Source organism: Homarus americanus, unplaced genomic scaffold, assembly GCF_018991925.1.
Source record: "Homarus americanus isolate GMGI-L3 unplaced genomic scaffold, GMGI_Hamer_2.0 scaffold32583, whole genome shotgun sequence".
In the NCBI taxonomy this organism is placed as follows: domain Eukaryota; kingdom Metazoa; phylum Arthropoda; class Malacostraca; order Decapoda; family Nephropidae; genus Homarus; species Homarus americanus.
The window spans coordinates 8,649,754-8,664,261 of NW_024713129.1; the positions used below are offsets into that span (position 1 = coordinate 8,649,754).

General features: G+C 38.4%; 1 protein-coding gene across 2 annotated transcripts in view; it reads right to left on the reverse strand.

The window, feature by feature from the left end:
* The window catches only part of LOC121866550 (probable pyruvate dehydrogenase E1 component subunit alpha, mitochondrial), a 76,799-nt gene that overhangs the window by 15,272 nt on the left and 47,019 nt on the right, over positions 1 to 14,508 (reverse strand). For both annotated transcript variants that reach the window (XM_042366326.1, XM_042366320.1), the window contains one exon: positions 3,996 to 4,151. In XM_042366326.1, coding sequence (XP_042222260.1) covers positions 3,996 to 4,151 — 156 coding nt within the window. The remainder of the gene's footprint in view (positions 1 to 3,995; positions 4,152 to 14,508) is intronic.

Consider the following 14,508-nt stretch of genomic DNA (forward strand, 5'->3'; position numbering starts at 1 on the left):
AAGTCCCCGACTTACGAACGTCTGACTTGCGAATGCCCGCCGATACGAACAGGTACCATAAGGTCAATTATTATAAAAATACGACATAAGTACAATGGTTCGTAGCAGTTATGTACAAGAACTAGTTTGCACAGCGTAGAGGGATGGCGGAGCGGCACATGGGGAGTACAGTAATGTGTCACTCAGATAAATGCCTTGAGGGAGCGACAGTACGCTTTACCCTTACCTTATAACGTGTGTGATCAAGTGCAAACTGTTGTTTTTTACTTATCTCTTTCAGCCCTCATCATGGCTCCCAAACACAAACCTGATGTAAGTGATAGTGGTGCATCCAAGAAGAGGAAAGCAATTATGATGGAAGTTAAACTTGATTTAATTAAACGTTTTGAGAAAGGTGAAACACCATCAGTGATCGGTAAGGTGCTGGGCTTCAGCCGTTCAACGGTCGGAACAATTTTGAAAGAGAAAATTCTTGAACATGTTAAAGGATCTACACCAATACAGTCAACTGTGATAACTAAACAAAGAAGTGGATTGTTAATTGAAATAGAAAGATTGTTAGTGATATGGGTGGGAGATGAAAATCAACAGCGTCTACCTCTAAGTCTAGCCTTGATTCAGGAAAAATCGAGAAGCTTGCACGCTGACTTGAAGGCTAAACGTGGTGGCGAAAGTGATGGGGAAGATTTTTTGCTAGTAGGGGCTGGTTTAGTTGGTTCAAAGCAAGGACAAACTTACATAACATTAAAGTGCAAGGCAAAGCAGCCAGTGCAGATGAAGTTGCAGCAAGTGAATTTCCTGCTGCTTTAACTAAAGTAATTGAAGAAGGAGGTTATTGTTCTGAGCAAGTTTTTAATATTGGTGAGACTGGTTTATTTTGGAAAAGGATATTGGAATGCACGTACCTTTCAAAACATGAAATAACAGCACCAGGGCATAAGGCTGTCAAGGAGAGGCTGACCTTTACTGCTGGGGAGCAATGCTGCTGAGGACTACAAACTAAAACCTTTGCCTCACCTCCCCCTCAAATTAATCATTATCTTGCAAGGATTCCAGCAATGCAAGTTATATTCTGCTAAATCAAGTCTGACATTTTATAAGATAAAAACTTTTAAGCCTAAAACCAACTTCATCCTGAAAATCCTTATCTCCTTCTGGCTGGGAGGTGGATGTAAGGTAAATGATAAATGGGTCTCTGTCTTTGACCTGACCTGTTGTTATGTCACCCATTTTTTAATAAGCTCTTCTTTCGTTTGTGGTGAAGGTGGTGCGTGGATAAGTGGATCCCATGTTACTGACCTGACCTGATGTTATGTAAGGTCACTCATTGTATTTAAGCCTCTCAGTCCCTATAAATTCAGCTGCCTTTGAGGATGTCTTAAATAAAGATGAAAGCTAAGGTACTCCAGTGTTTCTCTTTTCCTGTGTTTTTATATGTTACTGGTAACAGTGTCCTAAATACTCCCTGCTAAAATGGGGGTGAATCTTATAAGGTGTTTTTTATATCATTATTTATCGTTTTTATACATTTAGTACATCTGTCGTAGGCTGAAGTAGGTTTTACTGTATCATGTGTCTGAGGTGTCTCTGTAGGTGTGAGCGTATCATCAGAATTAATCTCGATTTAGTGAGTAGTTCACTAAATCGAGTGAAAAATAAAGGAGAAAATTCCTTCTGCTAAATCTAGAGTTCGTTACATCGGATTCCATTAAATCAAGAGTATACTGTATTTCCAACTCATGGATGTCCTCAGAAATTGAACTCGTTCGTAACCCGGGGACCCCCTGTATAAAGTAAGTGGGGGTATGCTTGTGAATATGAATAGGGGTGTTAAAATATAAAATGTGGAGAAACGGGGTTGCAAATAGCGAGGTATTCCTGTAGTCTAAAGTGACTACGTGGGTCACTTTTCGCCACCAACACTCACCACCTCCAACACTCCGCATCACCACCAATACTCACCACCTCCAACACTCAGCATCACCACCAACACTCCACCACCATTAACACTCGCTGCCACCACCAACAACCACCAAAATTAGCACCAACACTCATCATCACCACTAACATTCAACACCACCAACTGATGTTTACAGGATGCGGATGCATTTAAATGTGACAGGGTGGTGGGCTACAGGATGCGGATGCATTTAAATGTGACAGGGTGGTGGCCTGCAGGCTAACAGAATAAACAGTCGTTCTACACGTTAGTACAGGTATCCCCATATTTACGATGGGGTTAGGTTCCTGAAAACCCATCGCTATGTGAAATATCGCAGATCAGGATCATTATAACACGGGGTTCAATAGCATACAATCCCAGCCAGTCCAACACCCAAATGTATTACTGAGAAAATATCCCATCCCTAATAATATACAGTAAATAAAACAATTAAGCACACACCACATCATAGTCACCAAAACAGAGCAGTACTGTAGAATGTGAACGGTAGTAATGTTCTCTCACTATAAGGTAACAAAAAAAAAGAAAGATAAGAAACAACACTGATCCTGATGGATTATTGTTGAATTACATGATCTCGGCCATGAGGCATCACCATAAAACATAGTTTGTTACTGTAGTGCACAGGTGCCCACTTTGCGGTCCTCATATTGACAACAACAAACATGAGCACTGCCAAGTAGGCACCTGGTGCACTACAGTAGCAAGCTATGTTCTATGGTAATGTCACATGGCTAAGATTGTGCAGTAATTCAATGATTTGGTCAGTATCGGTGCTGTAACTTGTCATCAGTGTTTTTTTTTCTCCCCTTACAGTGAGAGGACAATCATTAACGTTCACATTGCACTCTTTTGGGAATTGTTTACATTGAAGGTAGGGTGTTTTTTTTTTTAGTTTAACAAATTTATTGACAAAGCTTGAAGTACAAAAGCCTATTCTGAGTATAATTAAGTCAGGTCTTGACATTGAGGGTGGTATCACTTCTTACTGCCAGGGTGGTGTTCTTAATACATCACCATTGTTAATATCTTAGATAGGGAGATCGTAGATTGGGGGATACCTGTAACATGTATGGTGCTGGTGGGGGGGATGAGGCATAATAATGACTGCTGCACTGCCAGACATAAGTGGATTTTTTCTAGTATAAGGAGGAGAGCGCTGATTGGCTGCAAACGTACATGGGTACATTGCTCTCACTGACAGAGACTGTTAACAAGCGTGGTCGCTGTCAGAGTCCCGAGTGTTCTGTCTTTTAACATCTGCCTTGTATTATGGATTTTCATCTTTTCCTTTTTTTTCCTTGTAAAAAGAATTCCAGGACAGGACCAAATAACTCAACAACAAATCAGTATTATGCAGGGTACTGTAAGGCTAAATGGGGTATTTCTGATATGGATACTAATGGACCTGAATCCATAATTTTTTACCTTAATGAACCGAGTCCATTATTTTTTACTTGAACAGACTTGAGTCGGTAATTAATGAAAATAGTCCGAACGGGTCAGAGTGTCCATTAAAGCTGAGGTCCATTATAGACAGTGTCTGGTATTTTTGGGGTTTACTATAGTGAACACTAGTATAGAGTGGGATACCTGTATAATGCCAAGTTGTGAACTTGTAGCAACCTGGGGATAGATGAGACTGCTGCTGAGATGAATGATCTGTTGTTCTAGGATGAATATGAGAAAATATAAAATAACGCCACACATATTTTAACATGAACAGGACATGTTCACTCATGTAATGCACAACAGACCACAATAGTCTTCTTGTTGATAGGGCACTGGATTCATCTGTCCACCAATTCATGTCTTAGCAGCTGTATCTTAAACTTGCAGCAATGGAATATATTAAACTTTGTGCCAAGACTAAATGTCATATCTTTTATCCTTCATAAATACATCTTTTGGGATGAAAAGAGGATCAGTTAATGTGAGGATACATGACCAAAATTACAGTGACTGAGGTGTTTGGTTAGTGGGAAAAGTGGGAAACTACCAAGTTGAACAAGACACAGCTAGTGTAGCTTACCCATATTCCTGGGACATAATCTCCTCGGGTGTAGTAGTTGGTAGAGGCTGAAGCACGATCAATACTGGTGCCCATGCCGTAACCATTATTCTCACAGATGAAAACAGATGGAAGGTTCATCAGCTTGGCCATGTTATATGCCTCAAAAAGTTGACCCTGAGAAAAGAGTGAACCTTTCATTAACAGACGATGTAAATTCTCTACATTAGTGGTTTCCAATCTATGATCAGCGGACCATGGCTAAAGATTTGCCGGTCTGTCGGATGTTTTTTACCATAATTTATTTTGTTTATAATTTCTTGGTGAAATGTAATTCTGATAAACATTATGATCATTAACAGTAATACTATGCTCAGTTAATTGGTAAAATAAATACTTTTTATATGATCTGTGGCAACTGCAGAGTTGTAAAAAGTACTGGACTTTGTTCCTTAAGTAAATGTATTGTTACATTGGCAAAATGTAACTCAAGTAGAAGTAAATGTATCCAAATGTCAATGTACTCAAGTAGAAGTAAAAAAGTATCTCATTCTTAAAGTACTCAAGTAATGAAAGTAAAAAGTAAAAAAATAGAATAATTATTTGTCTCAATTATTAAAACAAATCCACAGTAAATTAAAAAAAATAGTCAACTAAAGATAAAAATAAAAGACACGAAGCATTTCACGTGTTTATTTGCTTATCTTTCTATTGAGATTAATCAATAACTCTCAATTAATCAATAACCATGTCTCAAAATTATGGCTGTCCAATCAGGAACTTTTAGGCCTAAATATAAGCCCAGCATGACCTACTGAACAAGAGTACGTTCAGCCATTTTTCTCCCTACAATCCATCGCAGAGATAATGAACGGGCTGAAAATATATTCATCCAATACTATGATCACTTTCTTCCTTATCCACACAAGTATCGTTGACATGTACTTATGGTTCACAGATATAACGTTGTCTCTGCTTGCATTAGATTATGATACAAACCTATTAAAAGTATCTGACAGGGTGGGTCCGATCACTTCCGAAATTATACATAAAACTCGTGTGCCTATACCACTGTCCTCACTGCAGGCCGCCTCAACAAACTCGACGTCTTCTGGGTCTGCTTCTTCCCCATCACTGTCTTGGTCACCCAAATCTACTGTATATTAATACCACTCACATCAAGCAATTCTTGATGAACAGCACTTCTGTTGAGGGTGTGGAAGGACGAGGCTGGTCATGAGATGTCGAAGGACATGCATTCGTCATGATAGCTAGCAGGTAACTGGGCGACTAAACTTAGAGACAAAGATTATATGCGAGGTGAGCTGCCAAGCAAATAAATATCCCATACAAAGTACAGTATATCGGAATTAACTTTTTTTGGACTATGAGATTCTCTGGTCACCAGAAATACTAAAAAAAATAAAAAATAAAAATTAAAAAATAAATAACTGGGAAAAATTATAAAAAAAATCTTATGAAATGAACAACACTTACTGAATACTGTACAGTGGTCTCATCAGATTTACTATAGACCAACAGAACTAAGACACTTGAGTACCAGTATGTGTGCAGGCTGGGGCTGATCAGGTGTTGCCAAATTTGTCAGGTTTATTTATTCATTGATTCAGTATTATATTCTCATATGATTGGCCTCTTATTGTTTATGGTTCATCATGATTAATATAACAACTTCAGTATTAGAGAAAAAATTACAAGACTGTAAGTAATTTGTAATATGACTTGAAAATAAAAGGATAAGCTGTATCAGAAGGTTATCTACTCAAGATGCATTTGTGTGACAGCTTTCAGTAGACCAGCTTACAACAGGGGTCACCATAACACACTGTATAGTATTTGATATGAAGATAACTTCTTAAAAATTTTATTTACTATCTTTGAGTGTTATATGATGACTCAGTTTGGCTACTTGTACACTTAGACAAATGATTAATGAATAAACCAGGGTATATGCAGATACATAATACAATATTACTAATTGGTGATAAATACACTGCAATAGTATTTATTAAGTGATGATAAATACACAACTGTACTATACTAACTTACTAAATGTTGAAGACAGACATTGTGGTAAGCCGATCAGCTGTTTGCCCTTTGTAAACAAATGACTCATGGTTTTCAGTGTGGGATTCTTTTTTCAGGAAAGCTAATTCTTTTAGGATAATATTTTATCAACCTGGCACCAAATGATCCTAAACTATATGAGAATTGTGGTGTAATTGCATAAAGAAGTGTTAAAGGATTCTTGTGAGAGCTAAAGGGGGGTGAGCCACCCACCCATGGTACTGTAGTGGATTTCTCCCCTACAAACGCTGTTTGTCGCTGAGTAGCCGACCCCGTGAATTCCCCTGTGTATGCCTCGTGGTCTGGGTCAACCAGCGCCGCCATACATCACGGAGGTCAACTATTAAGCCACGCCTACCTCCGCTATATAAGACTTGACCTCGTGGTGACCTCTCTCTTCTTCTAGCTACAGCCGCAGCAAGCTACACCACCACCTCCGCCACTGACTGGCGGCCCTCGCTCCCGCCGGAGAGCATGGCGACCCACAAGCTGTCCTCCTCTGAGCACCCTCACCAACCAGCTCTCTCTACATCACGCTTGTAACCACGCTGCCACTTCCCAGCACCAAGCTGCATTGTACATCCAATACAACATGTATACAGAGAGCACATTGTGAGTTTCCTTTCTCCATCCCATCCCGAGTGTGAACCCAGACATCCCGTACCCCACAGTACCCCCCCGCCCCTCTGCCAGCTGCTCCCAGATAAACATTCATCTTCCACATACATTATACTGCTGTACTTATTTGTTCTTATTTTTATCTTTATAGTAATGTACAGTATAAAGTTTTCTCTTTATTCGTAAGACAAATTCTGTGGTTACTTGCATATAACACTTAACAGTAAATAACAATCATCTCGGTGACGGCCAGACTTCTATGTCCGATTTTCAACCCAGAGAGTTCCGTTACATATTTTTTTTTATTGTTGATATAATATTCTTTTAATAACCTTGTTATACACTTAATGACCTTAGTTGTTGAAGTGCATTAATAATACAACAACTGATTTTCTTTAAACAGCCAGCCCACCCATGCCACACTGCTTCCATCATAATCTGTGTGGCATACCATCTGCCTCGCTCACCCACCAGAGACACTCTTATCAATCATCTCATTACCACCTCAGACCATCTCAGAGTTAGGTACCCATGTGCCAAGTTAGTATTATGTGGGGATTTTAATGAAATTGACACCACTGATATCCAGGAACAGCTATCACTATCACAAGTTGTGACCTTCCCCACACACGGTCAAAATACCCTCGACCTTATCTTAACTGACTTAGCGGACCAGTACCAACCTCCTCAACCAATGCCTCCTATCGGGTGTAGCACACACTTATCAGTGCTCTGGTCCCCAGCTGCCACTCCCACTCAAGTACAGAGACCCTACATCAAGAACCTACAGGCCGATTACTGACTCTGCAGTGAGCCTCTTAGGGCAGTGGATAGTTCACCATCCCTGGACTGAAGTACTTAGCGTGGATGACGTGGAAACCAAATGGATAAATTATACCAACACCACCACGGAAGCTCACCACCACTTCTTCCCCGAGAAGTCCGTCAGATCTCACCTAGCTGACTTGCCCTGGATCACACCTCGGATCAAAAGACTTATACAACAGAGAGACAGAGCCTTTCATCTCAATGACCACATCCGCTACAGGTCCCTTCGCAACCGAGTCATCTGCGAAATACGCACTGCAAAGAAGTCCCACTACCCAACCATATTACAACACCTGAAGCAGACCAACATCAGTCAATGGTATGGTAAGCTTAAAGAACTCTGTGGACTAAACAATAAGACACACCCCCTCCCCTTCCTTAGCCATCTCACTAATGTTGACGCAGCTGAGCAAACAAATAACCATTTCGCTACTATATGCCAGACGCTCCCCCGGCTTGACACAACCACTCTCCCTGCTTACCAACCAGCCCCCCTTCCCACTGACTTAGTAGAAGAATTTGAAGTAGCAAAACGCCTGGACAAACTAAAATTAAAACGCTCTACCACCCCCATTGACTTACCAATGAAACTCTTCAAGGAGTTCTCCCCGGAGCTTGCTAAACCCCTATGCTCCATCATCAATGCTTCTCTCAGTCAAGCCAGATGCCCAGCTGACTGGAAGACCTCTTATGTATCACCAGTGCCCAAGTCAACCAGCCCACAATCCTTAAATCAGCTACGACCTATTGCAATCACCCCAATACCCAGCCTAATCTGTGAAAGTTTTGTGTTCGACTGGGCTTATGCTGATATTGCAGGAGTCGTAGACCCTCAGCAATTTGGCAACATGAAAACTTCCTCCACCACTCACTGTCTTGTCAGCTTTCTCGATTACATATACCGCCATCTCGAGAAACGAAAAACGTCTGTAGCTGTCGCCTTCATTGATTTCACTAAAGCATTCGACCTAGTCGACCACAATATAATCATCAACAAAGCTATTGACCTCGGGCTTCGGAGAAGTCTTATACCATGGCTTACAGACTTCCTCAGTGACCGACGCCAAGCTGTACGCTTCCGAGGGGCTGTCTCCACCTTTCAGTCACTCACCTGTGGCGTCCCCCAAGGCACCAAGATGGGACCACTCTGCTTCCTTATGCTCATCAATGATGCCCTAAGAGAAACCCCTGCTCGCTGGAAATATGTCGACGACTCCACCATTGGGATCAGCGTCAACAATTCTGCTCCCAACTATCACCACCTTCAGGATTAATTGAACAGTCTCCAAAACTGGGCCACCAACAACCATGTCACCATCAACCATACCAAGACCATGGTTATGCACATCAACCTCTCCTCCGACATTGTCCCACCTCCTTCCATTACTCTAGGTCCGAACACACTCCAGGTTGTAGATTCCACGAAGCTCTCGGCGTCACCATACAGACAACAAACTAAATTGGAAACCACACGTCAGTGAAGTTGTCAAATCCTCCAGTTTCCGTCTCCACCTCCTCCGCCGACTCAAGTCCCTCGGAGTTCCTGCACACGAGCTCCTCAGTGTTTACACAACATTCATACTTCCCCAAGCTCACCTATGCCTCCCCCACCTGGTCTTCCTCCCTAAATGCCACACAACGTAAACACCTAGAAAAAGTGCAAAAGAGGGCATGCAAGATTATTCTCTCCCCTTCCTACTCCACATATCAAGAAGCGCTCAACACACTGACCCTTTAGACTCTACTGACCATCACCGACCTCATCTGCCAAATTTGGTAAGAAGCTTCACCATCCTCGACTGGCTCTACTACCTGAGATCCCTAGCCCGAGAATTGCTGTTCGACACCACAACCGCATCCAGCCCATACGTGCACGAACTGATCGCTATAAGAACAGCCCAGTCCCAACCATTGTAAAAATTATCAATAACTTGTAATAAACCAGTGTATTCACTCCCAGTAAACACTACTCCTCGCACTGTCACAATGTTGAAATGAACAGTAGTTTGAGCTTTTCCCCATCTAGTTATTATATATCTTGTTTGTATCACTTATGTTACTTGTATATTATTTGTAATTCGAAACCCATTCCCCAAATATGTAACTGTATATTTTCAGCCTTCTGGCTGCCAAGCTCTTTCAATAAACCGTTAATTATTATTATTATTATTATTATAAGCAGTGTTATCCCCCCTCCCAATATATAGTGGTCCCTCGGTTAACGAACTCAATCCGTTCCAGCAGGTTGTTCGTTAACCGAAAAGTTCGTTAACCGAAACCATTGTTTCAATGGGTTTTTGGGTAATTGGTTCCAGCTCACCGAAAATTTCCTAAATTCAACAAAAATGGTAGAAACGTTCACTTATTTTGAGGTGTGTATGTAGAAGGCTCCTCGATGATGATGATGATGGGAATTAGAATGGGGGTGGAGGAGAAGAGAAGGCATTGGGGTGGAAGAGAAATCGCCCCATGGCACCAATTTACCCATAAAATTTTAGTTCTCTTGGTGTATTTCAAGATTATTTTCTTTAAATCAACACTGCACTGCATTATATGTTGTCAATATGTAAAATATATTTCAAAATGACCAATAATTTGTTTGGAAACACAGAAAAAAGCGTTTAGTTGAAGAGAGTCTCAAGCAAGATGTTACCTCCAGTGAAAACAGAGAGACTAACGCCTGTTTGCTGTGTTAAGAGGCTGGATGCCGCGCATTAAACTAGTCACTTTACCTTCAATTATGTTCAATAATTGTTAAAATGACTAAAAAATTGAATATTAAACTTTTAAAATTATTGAATAGTATAAACTTCTTGATATTTACTAAAATAGTAAGGAATTTAAGCCCTAGAACTGATTAATGTATTGGCGGACTGATACTAAAGCTGGTTGCCCGGCCAGTGCAAGCGAAAACATGTTGAGGTCGGTTCGTAAGAAATTCGTTAACCGAATTTTTGTTCGTTAACCGAATTGAAGATTCTTATGGGAGGCAGTTCGTATACCGAAATTTCGTTAACCGAGGGATCACTGTATTCGCTTCTTTTTTTTTTACTTTCGCATTTTTCGACTGGGGTCTGCCTCAATTAGTCCGATTTATCGAGGTTCTATTGTGCAGGCTTCCCAACGATACGGAAATCCGGGTTAAAAAAAATTGCCCATAGGGAATTTTGAAATTATGACCAAGAAATTTGTGATCTGGACAAAAAACTCACCCTCAAAATTTTGGTAATTTTTTAAAAATTTTCATACATGAAAGTCGCAATATACAGTATACTCTCAATTTAATGGAATCCAATAAAACTATCTGTCGATTTAGTGGGAAGCATTTTTTATGTTATTTTTTGCTCGGTTTAAATAATAATAATAATAATAATCATAATAATAATAATAATAATAATAATAATAATAATAATAATAATAATAATCAATGGTTTATTGAAAAAGATCTGCAGCCTGAAGGCTGAAAATATACATTAGACAATAATGACTTATTACTTAAAAAAACATTGGGTGGATGGGTCATTTAACAAAAGCGTGTCGAGAGTGGTGATTGAAATATTGTAAACCACTCACAAAGTCCTACCACTAATTATTTTATACTGAAACTTACGTTTGGGAAGCTGGATTAAAATGAAGATTACCGGTATATTAAAATAATAAAAATGTATTATAAACCTGTCTAACATACCGTAAAAGAACAATATACCCTGGTAATAAACACAGCTATCATCACACACCCCTCCCCATGCCCCCCCCATTTGCCAGTGAGGAGACAAGAAAGGGAAAGTGACCGCGAGATTGGGCTATTTTTAGCCGTGGAGGTGGTCAGTAATGCATATCGGTATATTTACTGATAATAATACTTATCTCCTATAAATAATTAATTTAAAATTTATTTTTTTACAAAGAATATTCAGTAAATGACTGCGTTAATTCTTGAAACTACCGACAGTGGTAAATTTAGGATGAGAATGATTAACAGAAGTCACGTCATGGATTCGGAGTTTGGTCCTTAATGATCACCTACCAGTTATAATGGTAGCCTCCCTTTTTCGCGAAACAAGTATATAAATTAAAGAAAATACTTGCAGTGTGTTTAATGTATTACAGTATATTATAAATAAATAAATAAACAAATAAATCGGCAAATCTATTTCAAGTAAATGGAAATATTTTACTCACACCAACATTAGTTCCAGTTAAATAACTGACGCTTAAGTGAGTCACTAGTGTACACCAGCCGGTAAAATTTGATGCCAATACTTTAAGTGAATTGGCCTTATTTTAAATAACCAACCATAAATAAATGCAAAAAGGAAAAAAGATCAAAGGTGAGAAACATTATATTGTATGTATGTTGTGTTGTCAAAGGAAGAGAAACAATTGAAACTCTGCAATTGTGTGTAAATGAGGCAGAAAGATAGATCAGCAACCTAAGACTTGGTCACAATTTTCGTGATGCCATATGGAAGTAGGATCTACCATTAGACAATACTGTACATTATGCTTCCAATATCTTCCCAGGCGGTAGTATCTCCCTGTTTGGTAGCTGCCTAAAATTTTTAGTAATATTACTTTGATACAACATGATAAATTAGACAAACAATGAAAATAAACAAACAAAAGTTATTTACCAAGACCTTCTCTCTGAGAACAGAGGGGAGATAAGACAGCTATTTATAGCCCGTCTTTGTGTAGGAAGTCAACCACACTAAAATAATTCATTTAAAATTTATATTTTTTACATAGAATATTCAGTACATGACTGCGATTATAAAATATTGTGAATATATATATATATATATATATATATATATATATATATATATATATATATATATATATATATATATATATATATATATATATATATATATATATATATATATATATATATACATACAGTAGTACCCCGATTTACACGGTCAATTGAACCCACAGGGTACCACGGAAAGTGAAATCCGCGTAAATGGAACAACAGAACATATGGGATTAATTCCAATAGAGACTGGCCCGACCCCCAAACTCCACTTTTTCCAACACAAACCTATGTTGTAGTAAAAATAACATCTAAATTTTATGATGGTATGCTCACACAATTAATATTTAAGAGAAATACAGTCGCCAGGTTAATGTTCATTCAAATAATAGACTCACTGGCCCCTACCTCTCTGAGAAATGATTGGGTGAAACACTAGATTTTAACGTTTAGTAATAAATAATACCTCAGACTAAAGTTAGGATAATATAATTGACATTTCTGGATTCCTTGCAGGTCAGGGAATATTTTGAATGTAAACTTCATATATTTTGCACAAAAGATAAAATACTTGCTTTGTGTAAACCAAATTATTACATTAGATCTAGAATTTGTATGTCTAATGCAAAATCCATGATGTTTATATTCAAAATGATCATCATATTGTAAGAATTCCAGCAATGTAAATTATATTCTGGTCCAGTAATTTGTATGAATTTTATCAGCTAAAACAAATATCTTCAGTTAATAAAAAAAAAAAAATATTCTTCACGACACTATCTGTCAATCAAAGTACCCCAACTTGCCTCCCCCCTCTTCTAACCGCGCCAGATGGTCGGTCGGTCGGTCCCAACCTTCCCCCCCACCCCCTACCTTCCCTCCCTAACAGAGAAATGTTGGGTGAAAAAACTAATTTTAACTTTTAGTAACAAATAATACCTTAGACTAAAGTTAGGATAATATAATTGACATTGCTGGATTCCTTGTAAGACCAGGAACATTTTGAATATAAATGTCATATATTTTGCACAAAAGATAACATATTTACTCAGAGTAAACATTACATCTAAAATTTGTATGTCTAATGCAAAATCTATTGTTTATATTCAAAATGATCATCAAATTGTAAGAATTCCAGCAATGTAAATTATATTCTGGCCGGGTAATTTGTATGAATTTTATGAGCTAATACAAATATCTTCAGTTAATAAAAAAAAAAATATTCTTCACACCGTGCCAGATGGTCGGTCGGTCCCTCCCTACCAGATAAATGTGTGGGAAAACCAGAATATTTACCTTTTTAGTAACAAATAATACCTTAGACTAAAGTTAGGATAATATAATTGACATTGCTGGATTCCTTGTAAGACCAGGAACATTTTGAATATAAATGTCATATATTTTGCACAAAAGATAACATATTTACTCAGAGTAAACATTACATCTAAAATTTGTATGTCTAATGCAAAATCTATTGTTTATATTCAAAATGATCATCAAATTGTAAGAATTCCAGCAATGTAAATTATATTCTGGCCGGGTAATTTGTATGAATTTTATGAGCTAATACAAATATCTTCAGTTAATAAAAAAAAAAATATTCTTCACACCGTGCCAGATGGTCGGTCGGTCCCTCCCTACCAGATAAATGTGTGGGAAAACCAGAATATTTACCTTTTTAGTAATAAATAATACCTCAGACTAAAGTTAGGATAATATAATTGACATTGCTGGATTCCTTGTAAGACCAGGAATATTTTGAATATAATTGTCATATATTTTGCACAAAAGATAACATATTTACTCAGAGTAAACATTACATCTAAAATTTGTATGTCTAATGCAAAATCTATGATGTTTATATTCAAAATGATCATCAAACTGTAAGAATTCCAGCAATGTAAATCATATTCTGGCCGGGTAATTTGTATGAATTTTATGAGCTAAATAAAAAAAAAAAAATTATACTTCACGCGTATATGGGTAGATGAACAGCGTAAAGTGAAAGTTCGGTTCTGGCGAGGCACCGCGTATATGAGAAATCGCGTAAAGTGAAACCTCGTAAAGCGGGGTACAACTGTATATATATATATACAGTCGGCCCTTCACATACGCGGGTTTAGCATTCACGGATTCGCAAATACGCGGATTGCCCCGCCAGAGGAATATTCTGTACATTGAAGTGATTGAAGTACATTCAAATCGCGCGCCATTCAACTCGCGCGCGGCACCGAACACGGT